Source organism: Euwallacea fornicatus, chromosome 9 (assembly GCF_040115645.1).
Source record: "Euwallacea fornicatus isolate EFF26 chromosome 9, ASM4011564v1, whole genome shotgun sequence".
NCBI lineage: Eukaryota > Metazoa > Arthropoda > Insecta > Coleoptera > Curculionidae > Euwallacea > Euwallacea fornicatus.
In genome coordinates, this window is record NC_089549.1 from 3591844 (window position 1) to 3610116 (window position 18273).

Below are 18273 nucleotides of genomic sequence, written 5' to 3' on the forward strand. Positions count from 1 at the left end.
ACGCAATCCAGTTCTCATGAATGTTACAAAGAAGGAAAAGAATTATTTAGGGGGCGAATCGCTAGGTCATATAGAATATAAACCCAAACCATAGTATTTGAGAGAAGCACTTAGGTGGAATTCGATTTTAGCTGGATGCGACTGAACTAGGCTGGAAGTTAACTAACCTGAACCAAGCAGGACATGTACCTAAACTAATCCGTTTTCACAGAATAGCTAAATAATTTTCTGAAAAAAAAGCATTCCACTTACCGCAAAACCGAACATTCCTGCCTCTAGTCCTGTGTAAAGCCATCGCCTGATAGTTGATCCCATGAGGTTGGTACTTCAAGAGAGGCAAAGTGAGGTCTTGACCCTGAGTCACGTGGTTGGCAATTTGATTTTGATTGGCCACTTGATGGATGTGAAGCTGTTGCATGGGATAAGTAATTCTGTCCACCGGGTCAGGGGTTCGGGGACGAGAGACGCTCACTGGGGTTTCAGCTGCATTCACTGAAGGCATCACACTTGACCTGAAGTAAATTGACGGTTTTTAGTAAAAATAACAAATTTTATACCGACGGAAGGCTTTCGAGTACTGTATGGTATAAAATATCAGAAAAAAAAAGATTCAAAGGCATCTTCATTTCCTCAAGGTAACGGTGTACGGTCAGTGGACACTTCGCCATGGGAAACGCGAAAGCTTGTGATAATTTGACGGCGTTAGAACAAATCAATTTGATAATTTATCGGGATTTTATGGAATTTACCTAGAATTGTTCAGCTGATGCCTAATATCCACAAACTCCACAGCAGTAGAATTTCCATAAACATCGATGAGGGCCCACACAGGCCCCCTGGTCTCAACCCCCCCGAAGAATATGCCCTTCTCCTCTCCATTGATGCCGAAATGGACGTCCCCAGTGGAGGTCACATAATAAAAGAGAACGGTGCTTTGACTGCAAAACCGTTCTGGTAGTGCTTTGGCCCAATATCCAGGTTTGTTGGTTAAATCCGGACAGGCGTATTTAGGCAGACTGTATCTTAGGCCAGTGGGATCGTTCGATGTGAAACCGAATCGTATGACGCCGCTCCAGTTGTTTGATATTTCTAGGAATTTGAGGCAGACCTGAAATAATTGCGGATTTCGTCATAGACTTATGCACGTGTTACGAAAATGTAAATATACATATGTGAGGAAATTGGTGCGATCTTTGCAATTTTACAACTCGTGAATTTTGATTGCATCTAGTTTCAAATTTGGCGCATATATTAGGACATTATATGACGAAACTATATTACGTAGTACGGCGAAGTATTCATACGTTTGCTACACAATAAGCAGTTCTGGACGTGATTCGGAAGGGAATGAATAAGGAGGGATAAACCGCTGGCGGAAATGTAGTTGAATATATTAAAAACGTGTTTTAAGAATGCATAAAAATATGAAAAATACAAGAAAATATAGCAAAACCCCCTTTTTTACTTTGGGGAGGTGTTTTAATCAAAGAGGGAAAGAAGCTGAGGGGCTGCACCCTGCAAGACGCCATAAGCGGCTCCTTCATTTTACGATTTAAATAATTTTTTTATAGCTATGGACTTTAATGCAAGATGTTGCTGCACTAAGAAAAATTTCCATTGGCACGAAAATGGCTTGAGAAAAACATCTGATTGTTAATTGATGGCACGTAAACCGGGTCCATACCTTTTCGTTCACTTTTACTGGTCGACTGCTGAAGGCTATCCCTTTGCAGAAACTCTCAACCCTTTTGGCCACAGTGCCATCTCTCGATATCCTCATATTTTCACCATGAACGTTGTGGAATAAAAGCGGAGGTAAGTTGTTGGTACTATGGTAATGTGAGGAAGATCTTGAGGCTGCAACAAAAGAATAAGTATTTTATAATGCTGCATAAAAACACTTCCTTTTAGAGAGAAAAATTGCTATATCTAAACTCTCAAAGGTCGTGAGACACCCCGGGTATACGAGGAAAGCAGTACAGAAAAAAGTGAATGGTATATTCCCCCTCTGTATCTGGCTCACCTTATTTTACCTGATAGTGATGCATACACAGTGCTTCCACCCCAACTTGGAACAAAGAAGTGCCAGCTGTTGCTTCGGCACCCCTCATGTATGCACCGGATTTTCAAACACCTGGTGGATACCACGGCCCTTAGGCCTATATGCAATATGTGCAAAAATGACTATATACGTAGAACATAAAAGCGTAAGTGTTTTGCTGCAAGTCTAATTTCACCCAGCGGTTGTGTCGGGTGTTTGTGCCAATACTTGAATCTAATTCCAGGTATTCCCACAGACATTTTTCGCTTCATCATATTCACGAATGTGAACACTTCTTGATTCATATTCCAGACTAACAAGATGTGCTGCAAAGTTCAAACTTATGCAGTTACCATAACGCTTGGTTTTAAGGAAATATTTACACCCATTATAACAAGCCGCAAATATCAACCTTCATACAGCCAAAATTTTGACTGAATGTTAATATTTAGCTTTTGAACGAATGCACAGTGCCGGGGGAGGGTATTTTATTGAAAGGGTGTGTGAAAATTTTTGCCCAGAGTCCCAGACATGCCAAGGCCGGCTCTGTCCATTGTCGTTCTGATGTTATTTAGTGAAACTTTCAGCACTCCGTTTGACGACTTTTGCGAGCCGTTTTTAAAATTTTTTTAACATCTGGTATCTCAGTAATTTTAAAGTAATTAAAGACGGCATATGTGTTGTTGACTTACAAATTACTAGCGAGTTCACAAAATCGCATAATATACGGGATGATTCAGCGCCTGAAAATGAGCAAAAATGCATTAAAAACATTTTTTTATTCAAATACTTTCATCAGTGCTTAAATTGCTTGGAAACCAAAAAAGATACGGTTTGAAGGATTGTTCCTTGCCACGGACATTTTTATAATATTCAATAATATACAACACCGCAGGTGAAAATCCGTTTTTCAAGATTTCATAAAAGAGAATAAAGTTAAACCAGCTTTAAAAACACGCAAACCTCTCATATTCCTTAAAAACTAAGAGATAAGTGTAAAGATTTCTATGCGTAAATTGACCTTAATGAGTAAGCATTAAACGGGGTATTCTATTTGAACGACTTTTGCGCTTTAGGAGGTATTCTTAATCAGCGCCCCCCTTCCCCAAGGAAAAGTACGAAATAATGTTATTAAGAAAAATTGTTTAGAACCGAGACCAAAGTCCATACACTAAATTTGAAAGTCGTCAACCAATTTCGATTCTCACATTTTCTTGTATTTCCTAAATAAAAAAACTATTTTTACCAACTTTCGATTTATTAAAATGATAAAGTATTCTCATTAGATGAATAAAAAAATGTATAATCTCATATTAAACTTGTTTTGGTTAAACGATCAATTTGGTAAAAGATGGTTTGGGAGAATGAGCTATATATCTTGGCCGTCCAGATCTCAAGACCTTACGCTAATGGATTTTTTTGTTTGGGCAAGAATGAAACAAACAGTTTATGAAAAAGAACACATTCCCAATGATACGAATGTATTAAAAACTAAATAACAGACAATTCAATTCATTCCTAGAGAACATGTACAGGCAGCTTTTAAAGGGTTCCGACACCGCATTCAAAAATGTGCAAATTGAAGAGGAGATTTAATGGAGGTTTGAGTTTAATATGAGATTATTCATTTTTAGATTTATCTAATGATAATATTTTATTATTTTAACAAAACAAAAATTGGTAAATTGTTTCGTAATATAACAAAATGTAAGAAATCGACGTTGACCGAGGATTTTCAAATTTAGTGTACGAGCGTTCGTGTCCCGATTCTACATAACTTTTCTTAATAACATTATGCCGTATTTGACATAGAAACGACATTTCACTCTAGAGAAAAATAGTTTTTTTGAAATTTCCAAGACTATTTTCTAAAAGTGAAATTTGTTAGAAATTTAGTTTTTACCCAAGCAGGGCTGAACCCCAGAAAATGAAAATTTAAATCGAATTTCTTTTTTTTTACTTTTACAAAAGTCGGTTCACCTATCCGGGGACATGCGCCGAATGAGCAGAATTTCAACTCGAGTTTACACCATTTCATGCTCAGAAAACCCAACGTGAAATCACAATTCTTCCAGCGTTAAATAATGTGAAATTCGTGAGTTGATTTCTCTCATATCGGCCCTGGCAAATGTCGGAATCCAGTTTAATCTGGAGGGCAAAAGCTGTATTGCGGTTTTAACTAGTTTCGCCGGCTTATGCCAGGTTTTAATCAGGTCTGACCGGTACCAGGCATAACAGACATTTGGTTTATACAGCTCTCACGTTAAAACTATAGTGTTTTTTGATAAACTCTCTCCTGGCTCAAAGACAACAGAATTCCACCGATTCTCTGCTTGAAGGAACTAAAAAACCAAGGAAGGGTAACGAGACGTGAAAAATTACAGTCAGCTGAGCACAGAACCGGTGGGTATTGTAGCTTTATGAATGAACACCAACCATCGTGAAGCGTAACTTCTTTTATAGAATAAAAGAGAGATCTTGAATGTGCTCTTGAAATTCTGTGGCAAATTGCCGAAAGCCGCCATCACTGACTTGCGATTATATGGGTTTCTATGGGATGGAGAAATTCATAGATTGGACAAAAAATGATTAGTATAGAACGTCCCAATTCGGGTATAAAACCGTTGGTTGCGATTTCGATAAATGGACCCGAAAAGAGATATTTTCTGAGAACGATCTCGCCATGTAATCAGGATATTTCGCGGCGTGGGAAAAGACCTCTTCTAAAATAAATTGGACCGTAATCTCAGGTTCGTGTTCGGTTAAATCACGCGTTAAGAATTAGAATTTAAGCCAATCAGTCTCGAGTTATCGTGAAGATAAATTTTATTAATTTCACTTAATGGGGGTCCGGTTCGGTCAGGTTTTGAAAGCCGTCGTTGGGCAACTCGGATTGATATTAATTGCTAGTGAATTATAGTTGTAACTAATCGGTAGAACCAGAGATGAAATTGCAAAAGAACTGGTGTGAATGAATGAAGGAAACCTTAAGCACATAGAACAAAGGATGTCGAGAACACCGACAAGGATTTTACATGCCACCAATTCAGGGGTAAAAGCGAACTTCTATACCTTATATCCGGTTTCCGGTCTATGACCACGTGCATGTCTAACTACAGTCTTTCAGCGGACTGTGTAGGATTTCACCCCACTGTAAGTGTTGCATATTGGCCACTTTTCGGTGAATGACCCACGTGTTGTGGTAGACACGAACCGAACTGAAAATTCCTGATGGCCACTGAGGGACCTTCTACAAATGGTCAATAAATTGTTTCCACTTTGAACGGGGATCGAATAAAGGGGGAGTTAAATTATTCGGGACCAAAGAGCCCCGTCCAGAAGAATTCACACGAAGGGGTTCAATTCAATTGCTCAATTTAAAGCTGGGTATTTGTAATTGTGAGCGGGCATTAGAGGGCTACATTTCGAGCTCATATAGGTTTCTCATCAGGAGTCCAAAGGAAGCACCTGATGAACTACCCAAAAGAAATTGCATATTCGGCGCTCAATATTAGATTTCGTGACGAGAAATTGAAATTGCAGCAAAAATGCAAGTAGTTCAGGTTGTACAATTGGTGATGGTGCAGTAATCAGTATTTTCCGAACGTCCAAATTTAGTAATTTGGAATGGAGGTCTGAACAAATACGCAAAGGTCAAATCTCAAGTGAAAAGTATAGATGTTTTTGGCAAGATTTAAGTTAATAAGATATCAAAGTTAATGATTTAAGGTATTTAATAAAACATGCAAAACAATATTTAATAGTATTTCACTTGATTTAACGAAAGTCATAGATTCAATACTTATCAGGCATATATCTGACTCTTCACCTGAGGTCTGGCATCTATAACTATGCTCATTAAAACCAACATTTCCTTAGAAATCCTTACACTTACAGAAAATTTTCTTTTGACTACTGTGGATTCCACAAAAGATCGACATAATTAATGTTTGAACTAGAGAATGACCGATGAGGGTTGAGAAGAAGAAATTTGACATACGTGGTGCTCGTGTTTGCTGTAGTAAAATTTTAACCACGTATTCCACGCATAAATTACTATTCGTTTAGTGTATAAATTATATTCGAGAAATGCTTCATTAAGGAAGTACAGAATGGTAAAGTTTCCTTTTTTTTCAATTTATCTTTTTTATAGCTCCTAAAGTTTTCGAGATGTTTTGCATAAATTTTGACTATAAGTTAATAGCATAATTAGACGGATGTCCTTGACATTACTCCCTGGCAGTGAGGAACTGACTAAATGCAAACTATCCACGGAAGTCGGTAGATCGTGGAGGACCAAATGCTTGGCCTCCTCGATCGCCCGATCTAACGCTTTCAAACTTTTATGTTTGGGAGTTTACGAAGAAAAATATGTACTCCTCTTGGAATGTTATGGCAACGTTCTAATTTATGTGCATAACATTACTGGCGAATATTGTGGACAATTTCTGTAATAATAATTATCTGATTTTTTAAAGTGAACAAGCAATGTAAATTTCTAAAATTAAATACCATGCGGCGCATCACAAAAAGGTTTTGGGTGATGGAATTGGTCATAACCCCAAAAAATATCACCCTGTAAATTTTCATCATCATCTGTCTGGTATTGTCTGATCATATAGGCCTTAAAGAGTGACGCGGGCTCAAAATTTGTGCTAAATATCTCGAAGAAATTTGAAGAGGATAAAAGATAAATTCAAAACAATATAAAACTTCAACACCCTGGAATTCGTTAAGAAAGCATTTCTTGAACATAATTTATATAGCAAACTAATAATATTTTTTTGCCCAGAAAACTTGGGTAAAATCCTACCGCAAAAAACCCGGACAACCTGCATATTAAAATTAGATCAAGAGATGTTTATGAATATTTAAAATGGAAATAACATTATGTATGATAAAAGCGTATTATCCAATGGAGTTGAGGGCCGGTTTTGATGAGCGACTGGACGACTCAAAGATTTTTCTTGACCAAATGGAGGACGCATCTAAATAAAACCACGTTTTACCAGGCAATACCGAACGCTGCCTACACAGTTACTTAACGGACATGAAAAAAGAAGCTCACTAACTAATTCAGCAAACAAAGATAAGTAATTGGTGCGCATTACGGCTTCCGTCTATTGACAAACACAAGACTTACCGGATAGAGCGTTTCTCCCACGTATTTAAATCGCAACAAGCTGCCGCTTCGAGTAATTAACCGGTAATTATCGTCCTTTTACATATAAAGTTATAGTCAATCTCAACTTCCTATACATCGTTGCGGAAATTGGTCTGGGTAATTAAAACGCACTCAAAACGAGAAATGTTTTCGATTTAATCGAATTCGAATAATGCGTTTGTAACATTCGTTTCGGGAGAATGAGCCTCAGCCCGATTGGGTTTGAACCCCCCACGTGTAAACCCACGCGGGAGGGATGAAAATCTAAATTAAGTCGTTGGAAATGTGAAGCTAAATGGAAAATCCCCTACGTCTGCCTCGGGGAGCGCACACATGTTGGAATATTTCTGACTGGATGTAATGAACAATTAAATGCCTTGACATTATAAGAGTGTTTGCATGGAATCTAAATGCAGCGATCCAGGACGAAAATACAACTGGCTGGAGTAGCTCGAAATATACGTGAGACCCGCCTTTCCCTTCTTGAAAAGTTTAAGAATGCTGCGCTTTCTTGAAACTCGTGACGTTAATTGATCATCAGCGAAGAAGCTTAATTAATAGCTTAAAACAATGCCAACGAATCTAGGTGTTACGAGGGAGTGTCGTTTAGATATTAAGTGGACACCGCAGAACTATAACGTGAATCGCAGCGTAAATCAAGCTTTCGACCTTCCTGCTCTCTACGCCTGTGGGCTCTCCCAATTTCGATTATTGTGTAGAAAAGTAGAAACCATTAATTGAATTTCGTGAATTCTCCACGAGCGTTTCCGTTAATGTCCTATCTTGAGTCTTGACATCAACTTATTACATTTCTGAACTTATACTTTTAACTGTTCAGTCAGCTTAGCTCTGGTTGGTTCAGGTTAGTTCTGGTTAGTTCTTACGTGATTTTTACGTAATTTTCATTGGGATCGAAATTGAAGTTTCTAAAATTTGCAGAATCAGAATCACATAGAAAATTCGATAGAAACCTCCAAAAGACATTTTGAAAACCTAAAAAGTTCAGATGCTTGAGACGAACATGCTTCTTCAATGGAGTTTGGGGATTTGTGGAAATCAAAAAGGCTTGTCATGTGCATTCAGACAAAGAAGAGCGAACCAAGAATTAGCTTAAGCACGGAAATTTTGTTGAACAGAAAAATCTGAAAGAGGTTTAATTTATTGCAGTCGGAAGATCAAGCGCCGATTTAAACAAAAAGATAATTGAGGAGTGTTCAGATAATGTAGAGGAATAAAGTAAACTGCTTAAGAAAATAGCCAAAACGGAACATTTTTCATTAACTTAGGCAGTTGGTGTTGAGGAAGCGCTTTGGCTGATTTTTATAAACGAAAAGGGCCGTTTCTTCTACAATCGTTAGCGTGCGCTCGTCAATCCACAAACGAAACGAAAAAAGCATTTTCTCATTGCCAGACAAAATGATCAATTTTTAATCCGCAGCATTTATTAATATCACTTGTGACTTTCTCCGAACTTGAATTTTTCGACAAATAAATAAATTACAGGGTGCATCCAAAAAGTGACAATTTTCACTTAAACAAAGGCAACAATGTGTGACCGGTTTACAATAAGTTCCCAACAGAAATCTGAAGCAACCAATTAAAGGGCTTCATGATAGCACCTCCCTAAAGGGCAACAAAGTCTAAAAGAATCGTTTTTCAGTCACCTTTCTTCCAGATTACACCCATGTGTAGACTGTAGGTTTCGGGCAAATGTCGGACTCGGAGGATCACTGATATCTTCTGAGAGAACAGCAGAATACATAAAGATCTCGAATCCTATTGGGGTAGCTGCTGAAGATTGCTTATTAGTTAATTTTATGTGATGTGACTGGGGAAAACATTAAAGTGAAAATGATAATATGTATGGTAACGCAAATGGTCTTTTGCGGCGGCCCAAGCTTCGCTCTTCGAAATTGGCTTACAGAATTAAGTAAATACACCTCGTAAGTATAGTCATGAAGCTCTGAGAAGCTTGTCGATTCTTTGTGACGTAGCAGGAACACGGCGTTCACTTATTTCCCACGGTATACTGCGGCTGGTGAGCATCTTCCACTAAAGCGGCTTTAAGTCGTGTCGTTACGTAAGGAAACAATGTTGGTGCCGGCCATAGTCGGCGCAAAGATTTTCACATGCACTCTGTATTATTTAAATAAACACTCGTCTTGTGTCCATAGTGCTGTTTACCTAAAAGAGGTGGGACTCATTCACGAGGAACCAGACAACGATGAAGAGCAGATCTCTTCAGAGTCAAGGGAGGGACGTGGGACGTCTTTGCTGAGAATCTTGTAATGTGATTTTTTCTAATACGAAATAGGTCTCCTCTACGTCACTGGACAAGCAATACTAATAAATACAAGCGGGGTTTCACTTTTTGCCTGGCCTACACTCCTTTACGGTGTTCATTTCGATTTGTAGAAACGCGACCTTTACCCTTTGGCAGACCCTTATTTATTATCCACAAACTGCTAAAACTCCCAAGGCTATGAAACTGCAAATTCACTTTAAAGGAAAATATCCCAGCTGATGTGTCCCCATCGAACCGAAAATAACTTGGAGCTTTCCTATAGGGTGGTGAAGAACTTCGCATTAGAGACATCTGTCTAGGACGGAAAATCTCCCGAGATATCTCTTGCATCTGTCCTAGAGAAAGTCCCCTATTTATTAATCTAGGGGTGTTTTTGCCGTGCTGCTGTATTTGGAGGGTTTACGGTACAAAACCTTGAAAACATTCGAATCTTGCAATACAGAAATTACTATTGAAGATCGCAGAACAACCAGTAATTGAAATTCTTTTACTCAGAAAGAGGGGAACCATTAAAATAAGTCTGCAAGGGTTTTTTGGCCCTGTACCAAAACTCCCCATTTTCATGATGTCCCTTAAATTTGGGAGGGCCAGAGAGTCTAACGGCTCTAGAAGCCCTATTTTTCTGTCGTATTCCCCAAAGAAAATGAACGTAATAACTCATGAAAAACCTATTTATTTCTATAATAGACACTGCGGTGCTGAAGGGCTTAGTTTGCGACTTTTTTTTATGGGAAAATAAATATCTAGATCCTAAATTGAAATCAAAACACCAAACTTATTATACTTCCAGTAACATCTGAGAAAACATGCACTTGGTCTTATCAGTACAGCCAGATGCAAACGGGAATAAACCCACAGAAAACTGCCAGAACCTCGAGAAATCGAAACGGTTCCAGCAAAGGCAATAACCACTAATTAAATTCGTATTGTATTCAAGGGTCAAACGTGGGAAAATCACACATAACAAGTAAAATACTTATGTAAATAAAAATTAAGGTAGTGCCCATTAATGACTATTATGTTTACTCAAAACCCACGTTTGGTATGGTAATTATTCTCAAACGTATAGTACGCATCTACTTTGGTAGTCCTCACGTGATATGAGAACTTTTCATTGTCAAGCGCCCCTTTTAATCAGCCACAAACGTTGCAGTGAGTAAGTATTGAACATATTCACCCGAAGTAAAAATGTCGATTTCTTTATCGAATCACATTTTCTTCTATAAAAAAAAGTCAAAGACTTGTATAGAAGAAATTCCAACATTTGCTATTAAAACTTTCATTTGTTACCACTGTGCCAAGGCCCATTCAGAATCACATATTCCATATTATACATATAGCCCTCTGTGTCTATTCTATGAGTTTAGACGAAGAGAGCTAAGGCATTGGAGTTGTTGCCTCAGGTACTAAAGTAGGCTCTAGCTTCCGTTGACATGTACGTTATATCTTCTTCAATAAGTTTTTTTCATATACGAACGTGTGTCAGATAAAGATGGTTATACGCTGAGTATGGTTAATTTTGGCTTTGAGTCATGGACCATGTGAATACTGGTAGCAGATACGAATTTAAATAGACAAAATTAGATATTATTCGTTAAGATTTGATAACATTGATTCTAATGATTTTCGACGTTTTCGGCTTTCCATTGCATAATTACCGCTCACCCATAACAAATTAATGAGTGAAGTAAGCACTATTGCCCTGGTTAATTTAAACCTATTACTTCCTAAACTCATGCTGGTTTTTCTGGTTAACAGTAATGTTTCCGGAGACTGATAGGTGTTTCTAATGCGTAACATTTCATAGTTGGATTTATTCCTGACTACCAGGCAAAACCACTTCCTGAAAACACAAATTTATCATTCTTCCCACTTAATACAAATTCGCCTGTTAAATTACAATTAAAACAATTATTAGTGAATTGAATTGTTTATTTCAAAGTTTAAAGACCTATCGATACATTTGACCTGGATTGAAGTCCTATGCATAATGTATTGTTCGTAGCCCTTGAAAGTCCTACTATATTGATTTTCTTAAAAATAGACTAGCTCTTATTGGATAATCCGACTTATCGGCTTCCGCCTTACTTTTCGATGATGATGATTAATAAAACTCGTAATGATTGGTCCATGAATCGTCCACACGAGGCCGAGTAAGACCGTGAGAAGATGCCTTTTTCACACAAAGAACCATCTCGGCGTTATGGACATGAAAGCCAGATTTCTTCTCTTTCTCTTACATTAATTCATCTTCGTGTCTCGTTCTTTATGGTCACACGTTAACAATGTATTCAGTTATTCGCTACTTATTATGGTATAATTCCACCAGAAAGTCGTGCGATAAGTATCCATGCTGGTCGAGGTTTAATTGTTAAGTGGCCTATGATTAGGCGTTAATGTCAACGCGTTGGTATAATTTATTTAATTTGATTTAATTAATGTTAATAATGAGATTAACGGTTGTACGTTAATATTTGCCCTAGTCTGCACTAATTGACCTAATAAGGTTATTTATTATAAAACACTTTCGAATTAAATCAAGTATAATAATTGTACTGGTTACAATAGAAAATCGCAGCTTATTGAACAGGGAATAAGATATTAGAGAGGAGGCGTTTCAGTCCTAAGTAGAAACATGTTTGCCGAATTAGTTACTTTTTGTGGATGTATTGATGAGCAGTTTCCACTTAAATAAAATACAAAACGCCCAATTTTGAGTAGTATTGATTTCTCAATCGATGACTCTCTAGTGGACAAACCCGAGCAAAATTGAAGATTTTTTAAAACACTACCCAGAGCCGACTTACAGTTCACTTGTATTCACTCTAAAAAATAGCTGAATTTTATGGCTAAAATTCACGAAGATTTACAAAAATTTAAAAGACATTCCACCTCTAAAGAATCGACTTGACTGAAGCATAAAACGAGTTGAATTCTTAAAGCGAAAATTGCGTCATCGGAATTTTTTTTTAGTGAAAGCAAATTATGAAAAAATTGAAATAATGAATCTATCACAAAATAAAATCTCATAAATTAAATAGGCACATTCGCAAATCAGTGTAATCTAAAACGAAACTCTGAAGGCATGACTAACAATGTCCGAAAACCACCTTGAACTGAGCTGCAATGCACTCGAATTTAAAATGGAAGATCCCTGAATTTTATACATAAAAATTATGAGGTTATTTTCCGAAATTTACTAGAACTAGTTATGAAATCATGGAGATTATATATATACTATATGATATATATATACAGGGTTACTGGTAATTCTATATTTCCATTTGAGGAGTTTAAACAGCATGAGGCAATGAGTTCCTTCCTAATATATATAAATAGGTACGTTTGGATATATGCACTCCCTAGATTTTGAGTTATTTAAATTTTTGTTTTTCTTTTTTAAATGCGGAATCTTGATGATTTCAAAGTGCCCTTTCAAGAAACCTTTTTTGGATTTTTCAATTTTTGCTACTTGATTGCTTATCTAACATTATAATCTTCCGTATGGAATGAAATATGTCTGGAAACGTTTGCATTGTGTGAATAGTTAGTAATTAGTTAGAGTTGAACTTTTCATAAGATAATTTTGAAAATCAGCTACTTCAACTTCTTCTAAGTAGTTTTCAAAAAATGTTTAAGGTTAACATGCGTACAAATTGCTATAAAAACTTCCTCATTTCGATGGGTGTCCAATGAGGTATTACATGTCTGACAAATCACTTGCGACTCAAAAAAAAAAAAAATAACAAAATGCTTTAGATGAATAATTTCATTTCAATTTAAGTAATAACTAAATCTTCGCATAATGCAAATGTTTCCGGACATATTTCATATGGAAGATCATCAAGATTAGACAAGTAATCGAGGAGCAAAAATAAAAAACTCCAAAATGAATTTCTTGAAAAATCACTCTAACATGATTAAGACTTTGAACTACAAAAAAAAAAACGAAATAACTCAAAGAGTTTTGGAGTAAACATATATAGATTCAATTTACTCTTTCCCTCATGTTCTATCACCTCTTCGAAGGGATACGTCGGATTACCGGGAATCCTGTATAGATGGAAATCGTGTAGGATTTAGAGAATTAAAAATGATTATACAAGACCAAAATCGTTTGGCATTTATCGCAATTCACGTTTGAGATATGAGGTCGATAAGAGATTGCCTCATTTCTTTTGCTGGACCCTCAGAAGTAGCGTGCATACATATATTTTAGGTAACGGCTCTTTAGGCCTGAGCGAGAAAAAAGTTCCTATGAATGTAAGAAGGAAAATGAGTTTTAAGGGAGCTTAAGCTCTTTGATAATCACGTTCTACATTATTTTTAACTATCTTGAATGCTACTGACTGCCATAATTTTTAGAAATTCTCGCATGGACTTCATCCCGCTCTTTTTCAACACAGTGCATCCTACGGGGTTTCACCACGCTGATAATTTTTACGTACAAAGATATTTAGAAAATATGATTTATGAGGCGTCATCTCCAAATGCCTCGACCTCCCTTGGGACTCATGTCCATAAGAATTGTGATTCTCATTTCCATCCAAGGAATCGCCTATTAAAATATATGCACATTCTTGCCGAACATTCTGTATAGGAAATGGGGCAGTCTCATTCGAAATTTGGTGTTGAGATGTGCAACGACTAAAGCTCGGACTGAAGGGTGGTTCGCCAAACAGTGGCTCGCATTACCTGCTGTAAGCATATCAAATTCCGCTATTGCCATGTTCAATTGCCGTTAACAATTAAAACACCCAGTATACTAGGGCAGTTCGTACACAGGGCGCCCCAATTGTAAATTGAATAACTTTAATTGAAAGTGGGAAACATTTCTTGCGTTAAATTAAAATGACTGCAAATATCGATGGTCACACCTTGGCCTGACCGCGTAAATTCAAATAACAAAATCTACTAGTGAATTGAACAAATCATGCAACACCCTGCAATCTACGATCCATACACACCTATCCCCATTTTCTTCTTGATCTTCTTCAGCACCTTCATCTTCTTCAAGGGCGAAAATCCACTGCTCTTACTGTCCTTACAGGTCCTGGTTTCTGCTTGACACTGCTGGCAAGCTTCCCCGTTTTTCACACCCATAAATGAGTCTCCGAATAAATTCGCCAAAATCCACCACTGATCAAAGTCACAAAGTAACAAACGCGAGTACTGATGATGTTCAAGTACAGAACTTTCACGAAGTACGCCGATGCGAGGCGGAGCGAGCACGAAACTTTGCAGTCCGCTGTAGAGACTCGAACTGAGTGAAGTTGTGACGCACTCTGTAGTAGTAAAAGAGTCCAAGTCGATAATAGTGGAGAGGAGGGCAGATGTCGGCACGCGCCTCTGACCAATGGGGAGCGAGGCACATGCCAACTGTTATCACACCGGCAGAAGGTTGTGAAAAGCAGATGTGATACGGCCTGATAGTTTCTAGAAAGATTATTTTTTGGTCATTTTTGATTTTTGTCGGGAAAATTATCACAAGATTCTGCAGGCCGGGACTTTGGCCTTTGCGCACGTAAACGAAAATCCCTAACTCCTTTACCGCACGCAATTGCCAGCTGAAAGCACCATTTTATCGCACGCGTGCGGTAAAAAATTTCCTGGGTGCATTTTCGAGCGGTGGCTATCGACGAAGCCATGTTTATACCGCACATGTGCGGGTAATGACATTAGCGCATGCCGACGTTTAGTTCAACCTACAGAAGGCAAACAAAATTAACACAGATCCCCTGGTAAGAAAAATATTGTATCGAACACGGTTCAAAGTGTCTTTCCCACGCTGATTGCACTAGACCCAACGACGCAAAGTGGCGTTTCGAGTATCACTTTCCGCACTAATTAGGTAAATAACTAGTGTATACAGGGTGTCTCAGATAACAATGAGAAACCCGGCGATTTTAGAAACTGTAATACATGCTAAGTCGGTTAAATGGGAAATAGTCTGCATGCGTATTTTGGAGTCGGGTCAAAAATATTAAAATATACAGGGTGCTGCGATTAAAAGTCAGGATTCGAACCCTAAAAGGCCCAGCAAAGACTAGAGTTAGATCCTGTTAGAGGTAATGTTATATCGTTAGGGGATCTAAGAACTTCCATTATACGGGATAGTGAATTTGAATATTTCGAGTTTCGAATGCTTGAAAATCTTATGAAACAGATGTATTTTTTTTAAGACAATTAATATTAAATTTTATGAAATATCGTAAAACCCTTGTACTATTAGACTATAGGGCAGTGTTGAAATATACATGAGTCTGGTAACGAAACAATTCACTGTCTTCTATTTCAAATAATATAAGTCTTATAATACGAAAATCTCGATTTTCAAGTAATAAAGTAAAAGAACAAACGAGGATAAGTTATTAAAATTCATGTCGCGTTGAAATTTCAGAACCTGCGATGTGTCCCAATTCTACGTAGGTTCCTCTGTTTCTCTTGCTAAAGTCGTTCCTAATTCTTGAAAAAAAAAATATTCTCGCTGTTGGGTTTCATCGCAGTTTAATTATGCAATAAAAATTTCTAGAAGTGTACCAATGGATTTGCCAACAGAATTTAAATTTCACCCTGTATTTTGAGATTCGTCATTGGTTTGGAGGATTTTTTAAATTTAGGATTTCACATTTCTTTTGTAACGTTTTCAAAATTTCACGTAACCCTATTTTCGCGACTCTTTTTACATTGCGATTTCACACTTCCTTTATGTTTTTTTTCAAAATTGCGATTAATTTTTTCTGATGACCTTCACAACAAAAAATTCTCCAATTCCACACTAAAATTTCAAAGCAATAATTAACACTTATGTTGCAACTGCGTGGGTCATTAGGCATCTTCTAACCACCAACATACCAACACCTTTAACCCCAACTTTGCATCAATCTCGCACCTTTTACAAAACTAATCTCCTGTGTTATTTCTTAGCATCATTAATAAACACCGAACGGTTGTGATTATAGGCCAGTTTGGCGTCACTTTAACTGTTCTCCACAAGAGAAAATTGCATGGCTTGCATATCAGATTCTTCATTACCGAATTTTGATCGGGGACATACATCAGTTTTGACTTAAGTAGCTAATTTAAGCTATTCCGGGCGTTCGAAAACCACATGTGGATCTAATTTTCAATTTCGTCTCGATATGCATGTAGCACATTTTAACCAAAATGCGAAACATCCGCCTCAATAAAGATTTGGCCGAAACACCAAGCTGAAAGTAATGCCCAGTAATACTTCCATGGAATACGAATAAGTATGGTTTTACCCTAAAACATCTGTTTTACGGTTACGGTCAAATTGCGTCAGCTGGTCCGTAATTGCCCATTCTTCAAGGACCAAAAAGACCTACAGTTTTTATTTTACTACAGGTAACATTATATCGCTCAAGGTATATTTATTGGAAAAAAGATTATTTTTGTGGGAGAACTAGTTCTAGTTTAGGATCTTTAGCATTTACGCAGAAATAAGTGCAGGTACACACAAAATGAAAGTTTGCCTGCAAATCTGCTTTGAGGTTACTCAATCGAGTGCAATTATTACAGATAGAGAATAAAATTGGGTATAAATGGTAACTAAATACGGGAGGTAATTGAAGCATTTTCTCTAACTTTATTATTTAAATTTAATTGGAGAAAAGGAATAGACTGAGCAGGCGCAGCCGCGCACCTGCAGAAAGTGATTTTCAGGTAATTCTCCTCAATAATTGCAAATTTTTAAATTCGCAATTTTCCAATCACATATGCTGGCTTTGACTCACTCTCAAAGTCGGATTCGATGATTTTTTGCTCAATTTCTTCAATTATCTGCATTGTTTGGAGGCTATTTATTTGGCTCAATTTCATCCTCAATCCATTCTTATTAATCAACTGCAATCAATGGAACTGCCGCAAAGCGATTTACTTGTAATTTTTTTTATTGATTTCTGCGTAGCTGATAAAGATACAAATATGTAGAGGTACACACCTAAACTACCTAAACATAGCACCGAAATAGTTAAAGGCCCTTTAAATCCCAGTACGTCATTCCCTTGCATCTCAAAAGAATCTTGGGATCTTTAAATTGTAAACGAGGGAAGTTTACCTGCATTTGGACCATTCTGATGCAATTGTAAGCTTTAACCTGTGTTACATAAGGACCAAATTTACGTAAAGTTGGATAAAGGAGTTGCCCAATTCCCATCATATGATTATATCCATGCGCCAGCTGATTTGGTGTTTTGTTTGTGATTTTCGTCATTTATGTTCTGTGATGCCGTTGGGCGTATCAGCTGTGACTCGATAGCGTGGGAAGTTGAGGTCTATACATAGAGGGGCTCTATTTCTCTATTTGCTTTTTGTATATATGGGAGCAATTTACGTTAAGCCAAATGCCTTTCCGGTTCGAAATTCTATTGCAATTTTTACGGAAATTTGTTAATCGCGAATAGATGAAAAAAGAAATTTCTCGATTGGATCCACTGATTTCTACACGAGCTTTAGGTTAATAACATGCTTTTTCTTCGGAGTTTCCTTTCGTTTTTGACATTTATCATACAATTTTTAAGTCATTAAAATTGCTTTGAGCTTGATTCGAATTTGCCGTACAATCATGTGTAAATTATACCGCATTTTCCCCCGTATATAGGATATTTTTTAGGGGTTGTCGAAACCTTTATATTTCAATTAACGATTGCAAAGTATGCCACGCCGCTGCTTTTTCTCGCGTCAGGCTTAGTAAGTTTCGGTTATATCTCCTGAAAATGTGGTAATTTAGACGCCTTAAAA

General features: G+C 37.2%; 1 protein-coding gene across 3 annotated transcripts in view; it reads right to left on the reverse strand.

The window, feature by feature from the left end:
* neur (E3 ubiquitin-protein ligase neur) overlaps positions 1–18273 on the reverse strand; it is a 32686-nt gene that overhangs the window by 2665 nt on the left and 11748 nt on the right. The window contains exons 2-5 of one of the 3 annotated variants that reach the window (XM_066285836.1): positions 14478–14795; positions 1685–1857; positions 750–1108; positions 253–512 (exon numbers count right to left, since the gene is read on the reverse strand). In XM_066285836.1, coding sequence (XP_066141933.1) covers positions 253–512; positions 750–1108; positions 1685–1857; positions 14478–14613 — 928 coding nt within the window. In that variant the 5' untranslated portion in view covers positions 14614–14795. Of the gene's footprint in view, positions 1–252; positions 513–749; positions 1109–1684; positions 1858–7184; positions 7392–14477; positions 14796–18273 lie in introns of those variants that run through there. The other 2 variants (XM_066285838.1, XM_066285837.1) reach the window with 2 other exon arrangements.